At 38.3% G+C, this 7,778-nt stretch overlaps 1 protein-coding gene across 1 annotated transcript in view; it reads right to left on the bottom strand.

The window, feature by feature from the left end:
* LOC107642452 (AP-4 complex subunit epsilon) overlaps positions 8-7,778 on the bottom strand; it is a gene marked incomplete in the record, with an annotated part of 9,716 nt that continues 1,945 nt past the window's right edge. The window contains 10 exon segments of the mRNA XM_016345812.2: positions 8-1,419; positions 3,868-4,011; positions 4,315-4,392; positions 5,275-5,391; positions 5,478-5,534; positions 5,629-5,760; positions 5,876-6,073; positions 6,654-6,764; positions 6,872-7,087; positions 7,494-7,778. Coding sequence (XP_016201298.1) covers positions 388-1,419; positions 3,868-4,011; positions 4,315-4,392; positions 5,275-5,391; positions 5,478-5,534; positions 5,629-5,760; positions 5,876-6,073; positions 6,654-6,764; positions 6,872-7,087; positions 7,494-7,778 — 2,370 coding nt within the window.

Genomic DNA, 7,778 nt, shown 5'->3' with positions numbered 1-7,778 from the left:
ATCCTCATATCACTTTCAAGTGCCATTCATACACATCAAACTGATATTATTGACCGCAGTATCAAGCTTCTCATTGTTGGAAATCCATTATATGGACATAGAAAAATGCACAAAAATATTTCTTAACAAAGTACAGATTTTTCAAAACAAAGATGACCCCCAACTTTGTGGTGAAGAACAATGAAATGATCGTGCACAACATTACCCTTCCTCCAAGTTCTCAGTGGCCCAAAACCAGGATGCAGCAAGTCGATCCTCCTGCATTTGATTACCACAAATGCTAGTCTTCAATGGGTACAAAGTCTTTACCTGGTTCTGCCATCATTTTAGGACATAAACTATCCTCAAGCATAATGATTCACAATTAGAATTAGCTCTGTAATCAGATTAGCCAAGCAAGTCCCTGAACAAGTTGGGATTTTGACTAGTAGGGTTCACCCCCATCTGCCTCACTAATGCATCCTTCTCCAAGGCATCTTTAGCGTTTGGACCCTTCACAGATTGCGGCAAAGTTGTCACAGTTGTTTCTCCACTAGTAGCCCCAGTAGGTTCAGTCGACAACCCATGAAAAATATCTAAACTATCCTGACTTGCAGTACTGTCTCCATAGAGTGACATAATATCAGGTGCATTAGTGGCAGTACCTGCATTATGGTTTGTTGTAGAACTCATGCTTGAGTCAAGAAGTCCTTCCAATTGCTTGAAGGGATCAACGGAAGGAAGGGCACTAGTAACAGTTGGTTCATCACTGAAGTCGAGCAAATCTGGAGGAGGTGGTTGTTGAATCGTTTTCTCCACAGCTTTAGATCCGCGAGATCCATCTGCACCACCACCACTAGATCTTGAAGCCTTATGACCAGTGGATGATCTTCTCTCAGGTTGTGATGATCCACCAAACAATGAAGCAGCAAGCTTCTGCTTTTCTGGATCAATCTCTGTCTTTTTTGTATTCTGACTATCACGTGACTTTGAATAGGAAGCTGTTGCACTATCCACATGGCTAGCACCATTTGCAGGTTTTTCGGAAGGAGAATTCGTGGTAGATGATGTTGGAGTCGAATAAGTTGGCCTACCCCACTTCTTCTGAACACCATCAAGACGTAGCTTAAGCTCTGATGACCCAGCCTCTGATGTCGATCCCACTGATGATATCGGGTGGGTCTCCCTATAAGATAATGCCTCAGGTACTGGAACAACATCTGTCGATGAAACTGGATCAACTTTTGATTGCATTGGAGGCTTTGGAAGTTCATATGCCTCAAATCTCAGACCATGCTGTAACGATTCATGTTGGTCTTGGCTTCTGAGGTTGCTCACATTACCCATCCCATTACGCTCATCCTCAGCAATGTAAGGCTGAGCACCCTTTTCTATTGCTTGATCTACATAACCATTGAGGAAAGAAAGGTCCTTATCAACCTGCATATAAGATTCAGTGTGTCAATAATCTAGGAGTACCAAAAAAAAAAAGCATGTATAGCTCTCAAGCACATCAATGTTACAATTTACAAAAAGATGAGCATTTGTACACTGTACAACAAAAGGTGGCTCGGTGCAAGAGGCTCCCACCTAATGATATTTGGGGAGGGTAGATGTATGCCACATTTCCCCTCGTCGGAGGAGAGGCTGTTTCCAAGATCTGAGCATGTGACTTCTAAATCATTAAGTAGCAATCTTAACAGTGCATCAAAGCTCACCCTCTCATGATTATGTGTACAATACAACAACAACAACAACAACAAAGCCTTGTCCCACTAAGTGGGGTCGGCTACATGAATCAAACGACGCCATTGTGCTCTGTCATGTATCATGTCTACAGAAAGACCGTTTACATGTGGATCTTGTTTGTCCACCTCATGGATGGTCTTCCTAGGTCTTTTTCTGCCTTTCACCCATTTTTCATCTTCCATCTCATTCACCCTCCTAGCTAGGTGCTCTGTCAGTCTTCTTCTCACATATCCAAATAACTTGAGATGCGATTCTACCATCTTTTCCACAATAAGTGCTACTCCAACTCTCTCTCTGTTATATCTTCGTTCTTTATTTTATCCAATCGCGTGTGACCACTCATCCATCTCAATATCTTCATCTCTGCCACACTTAACTTATATTCATGCTCCCTTTTGGTCGCCCAACACTCTGTACCATAAAGCATAGCCGGTCTAATAGCAATGTGATAGAATTTACCTTTATGTTTTAAAGGCACTTTTTTGTTATATATGAAACCAGACGCACTCCGTCATTTTGACCAACTTGCTTGGATCCTATGATTTAAGTCTTGTTCAATCTCTCCATTATTATGTATGATACGCCCAAGATATTTAAAAATTTTAACGTTTCCTAGGATGTTTTCTCCAATCTTCGCCTCTATATTAGGGTTTTCTCTTCGACGGCCGAACTTACATTCCATATATTCCATCTTGCTACGGTTTATGCGCAGACCATACACTTCTAGAGCTTCTCTCCATAAATCTAACTTCTTATTTAGGTCTTCACTTGACTCTCCCATAAGGACGATATCATTGGCAAAAAGCATGCACCATGGCACAAGCTCTTGGAAATGCTCTATTAGTATTTCCAAGACTAATGTGAAAAGGTATGGACTTAAGGATGATTCCTGGTGTAATCCTATACCAATAGAAAATTCCTCTGTCACACCATCTTGAGTCTTCACACTAATTGTAGCCCTATCATTCATATCTTTAATTGCACGGATATATGCGATCCTTACTCTCTTCTTTTTCAAAACCTGCCATAAGACCTCCCTTGGTACCCTATCATACGCTTTTTCCAAATCAATAAACACCATATGTAGATCCCTTTTATTACTACGATACCTCTCCATCATCCTTCTTAACAGGTATGTCGCTTCGGTCGTGGATCTGTCTGGCATAAATCCAAATTGGTTGTCTGTTACTCGTGTCTCTTTTCTCAACCTCCGTTCTATCACCCTTTACCATTAATTCATGGTATGGCTCATGAGCTTGATCCCTTTATAGTTTTCGCAACTTTGTATATACCCCTTATTCTTGTAGATAGGTACCAAGATGCTCTTTCTCCACTCATCAGGCATCTTCTTTGACCTTAAAATCTCATTAAAAAACTTGGTTAACCAGTTGATGCCTTTTCCTCCAAGACCCTTCCAAACCTCAATCGGGATATTATCAGGTCCTACTGCCCTGCCATTTTTCATCTGCTTTAGAACCTCTTTTACCTCGAAGTCTCGAATCCTTCGATAGTAGTTAAAGTTTTGATCTTCTTCCCTTGTGCATAATCGACCAAGGCTCGGAAGAGTCTTATGTCCTTCATTAAATAACTCGTAGAAGTAGGTCTTCCACCTTTCATTAATCTTATCCTCTTGAGCCAGCACCTCTCCATCCTTATCTTTTATGCACTTAACCTGATCTAAATCTCTCGTTTTTCTTTCACAGTCATGATTATGTGTACAATAAGGAATGCAAATTGTTATGTGATCTCAATGTATCAAGGTGATAAAACCACTTTGTGACAACCAGGCTATGTTGCATATGCTTCTAACATAGTTTTTATAATGGACCAAGAGATTTGTTTCCATTTTATATAGCAAAGGTTTCCTTAGGCAAAAACAGAACTGGTTTTGTATATTCCTATAACCAGCTGGCTGATACATTCAGTTATGTCAATCCATTTGCAATAAAACAAGCTTGGCTCATATGTCATATATTGCTCCAAGATATGGGCAAGTTTTTCAATTGTGCACATCTTCATCATGTGGCTTTTACATAATCCTAGACTAATTATAGCCAAGTTTTCCAGTGCTCATTGTAGATGAAAACACACAAAATATTATCTTAAACTGATATAGAAGATTATATAATAAGAAATAACCTCAATTTCTTCACATCTTGTGTCTCGTGGCAATATTGCTTGAACAGCTTGTGCATCCAAACCAACAACGGCTTGCAATTCATAAGCACGTTGCTGCAAATCTGTTGAGTGAGATGCTAATAATTCTTCAATAAAAGATTGACACTGCAAGTAGACAGGAGAACGTTAAGCTTGCCAGTATTAGCAAAATTTCAGCATCAACCTGTACTAGTCACAAACAGGATTTTAAAGACATTTTGAAAGAAATCTGTCAATTATAGTATAGTGAAAAAACAAGTATCTTTAGTCAGTCAATAGTTTGATCTTGATTATCTTGTGGACAATATAATTCATCAAAGAGAACATGCTCACAAATTCATAAATATACATAGATGAAGAGAAAAATTCCAGGTAATTCAAAGAAAAATCAAGTATACATCATAACTTTTCGAGTCTTTCCACACATACCTCAGGTAGCATATCCACTTTCCTCCCAGCTGCTACTTCAAAAGCATAGATTTTCATCAATGCTGAAATTGCATATGCCTTCACAAAAGCAATAAATTAGTCCCAACTCAAACGTCTGCAAGGAGACAGTTTTAATACACTGATGTATATTAGAGAAAAGCATAAGATGGATCTAATAGAAGGAACAAGACAAAGAAAGTTGTATGATATACCAAATTTTATGCCGAAAACATCATCATCAAATAAATTAATCCTGGAGTTCCATGACATGTAAACATGTGAAGGGCCAGTCATAATAGATGCCAAACAGCTGTGAACAGTGCTAAAACATCCCATCTTATCCATGAACTCAACATAACAAATTAACAATGAAACAGCTAGCATATATTTAATAAAATGATTGTCCATATAGGTGAGCATATCCAAGGGAAAATTGTTGTATTCTCACCAACTCATACAATCAAATGCACAAAACATAATGCCTGTCTGTGCATGTATTTCTAACTAATTATACTGACATCCTACTCATTAATATAAAGTACAAACCATAAGTTACAAACAAGCATTTAAGCTCTTACAGAAGTAAACTATAGGACGGGATTCTAGATAATCATAGTTGGAATAAAGCACATAGAGATATGATTCAAGACAGTAAGTAGGGCAAAGAAAGGAGAAAATACTAATGAAGGTAATATAATTTGACTAATTTCACAACAGAAAATAGGATGCTTTTATTTATTTATTTAATTTCCTGATAAAACAGGAAGCTTCACTATAATTTCCCCTGTTATTCCTAATTTCAAATTGATAGCATGCAAGAATGATATTGATGTCAATAAATAAATAATCAATAAAACGGAAAGAAACTAGTCATCCAGATCCAGTATCAAAAGTACCCCGAGTAAAAAATAGTTTGAATTTTCCTGCCTTATTAGCAAAAAGCTGACTTTTAGTAAATACCTTAACAGTTTCATCATTTGAATATGCTTCTGCAATGTCACATAACTTTCCACTGATATATGAAGCAGAATGTTTTCCATCAGCTGTGCCGTACTCACCCAGAACCCAACAGATGACCTGCAATCAGGGATTAACATCATGCAACAAACAGGTTGGCAGGCTAGAAAAAAGGGAAAACTCAACATAAGTGGGAGAGGAAGTACCTGAAGAAACATGGATGGAAGCTTTGGCTCTCCAATAATGCGCAAATATGATTCAACCTACACAAAACAGCTTTCATTCAGTAATATGCACATCCTACAATTTCGTGATGGACTGACTGAATTAACTGTGCAACTACAACAATAAACATACAGCAGATGATCTCAACTGGCTATCTGTAGCATCATCATCCTCTCCAAACCCTTCAGCAATCAACCGCATTAGATTATGTGCCACCTTAATGTTCACAAGATCTCCGGCATGCTCAAAAACTTTATTCATGGTCTACAAAATCAAGGTACCACATGTTATCGACTATCATAGAATTATTGTAAAAGTTTACATTTTAAACAAAAAAAAGTTGCATAATCAATAATATGAAAGCAACGATTTGATATACCTGTATAAACCAATGATTACTTGGAGCAAATTGCTCAGCAAGTTCCACACAACGAGATGCTATATAGGTTTTATAATGGTCATCACTTATGCTGATCATGTAGTCAACCATGCGGTCAACGATCACTTCGACATTGGAGGACTTGGTCATTTTATATAGCAATTCAAAAGTCTTTCGCTTCAGAGTATCATCAGGGTCCTGCAATACACATCAAATTGTAATCCAAACTCCAAATTGAGCATGAACATGAGAAATTGTGCACTGGCCATAGACATGAAAATGTGAAAAACAGTGGATGTGGTTTTGTTTAAGGAATATGTTCAAGGTTAATGGTGCAATACTGCTATCACTTTAAATTATTTCAAAGAGGAACTGAAATCAATTACTAATTCTCTATCTAGAATTTGTAGGCAAATCCTTTGCATACACCACCAATGATGTCAAAACCTGCTCCAATACTATACTGACATCATTCATTTTCAAGATTCTTCAGACTATACATAATTTACTTCAGTGTTTGCTTAATGTTGCAAGTTCAAAGCAAACAAGCAATCATCCAAACAGGTTCAACAACTACATATTATGATCTCGAAATTCGAATGCCTACTGTTTATACATCTCAGCTCCTGCCCCAGACTGCACATTAAGAATTGTAGACATACAAACAGATTATGATCTGAGACTCTGAGAGACCAAAGCTAAATTATTTCAACATCTTATTGAATAATAAATACAGAGTCACATTACATCTTTAGGAATTTATTAGGAATATCCTCACCTCTAAGCAGTCAATCACAGCTAGTTGGTGTTGTTCTGCTATCTGCGGACTCAACTTTATCAACCGACCAAGGGCATCAATGCCCATGTACTTGAGATTATGACTGTCACTCTGCCCACACAACAGCAACACTCAGGTAACACACAACATCCAAAATCTAACCAGTACAGCATAGCACAAAATGCAAAAACAAATTTAACCAAAAAACAATTACAAACCTTCAAGAACTTTGCAATAACATCTGCAGCGGATTCTAACAACTTGGGATTGGGGTGTATGGAAGCCACACAACAAATGCACTCATAGAGAACGGCATTCCCAATATTAGTCGATGAATCGCTCTTCCTGATAATATCACCAAGAACAGTATACATGCTCTCACTAGCTTGCTTATCCCCACTCCCCAACAGTGCCAATATCTTTAGCAACTTAACCTGCACAACCAGTCAACCACACCAATAACACCTAACCTAAGCAATCAATAACATTAAGCATAAGCACGATAAATGCATGGGAAAAATATTATGCACAATCAGAGTTACACCTAATCTAAGCATAATCGCATGCACACTCAAAATTACTCTAAGTATAAGCATGATAACATTCCCACTCAGTCACTCAAAATGAAATGATAAATGATAACATGTAACAGGCATACTTTCAAGTCAAATTTGCACTTAACCCAAGCACAAGCTGACAAGCATAATAACCGCACTCGGCACACTCACAATAGCACCTAATCTAAGCTTAATAACCTGCACGATCTTCAAAATTACACCTAATCTAAACTAAGTAACCAATGCCACATCCCTCTAACCCCAAATAAAACCGAAATCCCACCTGAATGAACGGCGCGGGCATCTGATGATAATCATAGCTCTTAGGAAGCCTCCTTTCAGCAACCTGCTTCAAGATACTGACAAAGCTACTCACAAGATCCTTATAAGATTTGGCATCAATGGTTACAAGATCAAAGAGCGGGCAAAGGGAGGCACCCATGACACCAGGATCATTATCGCACAGCCTCTTCCTAAAATTGGAAACCAAGTGCGAAACCGCCCCGGGTGACTTCTGGTAAAAGCGGTGCAACGCCATAACGGCCTTCTTCCTAACGGCCTCCTTAGA

The sequence above is a fragment of the Arachis ipaensis genome, chromosome B05, assembly GCF_000816755.2.
Source record: "Arachis ipaensis cultivar K30076 chromosome B05, Araip1.1, whole genome shotgun sequence".
Lineage (NCBI taxonomy): Eukaryota > Viridiplantae > Streptophyta > Magnoliopsida > Fabales > Fabaceae > Arachis > Arachis ipaensis.
This window is presented reverse-complemented; position numbering and strand designations above follow the sequence as displayed.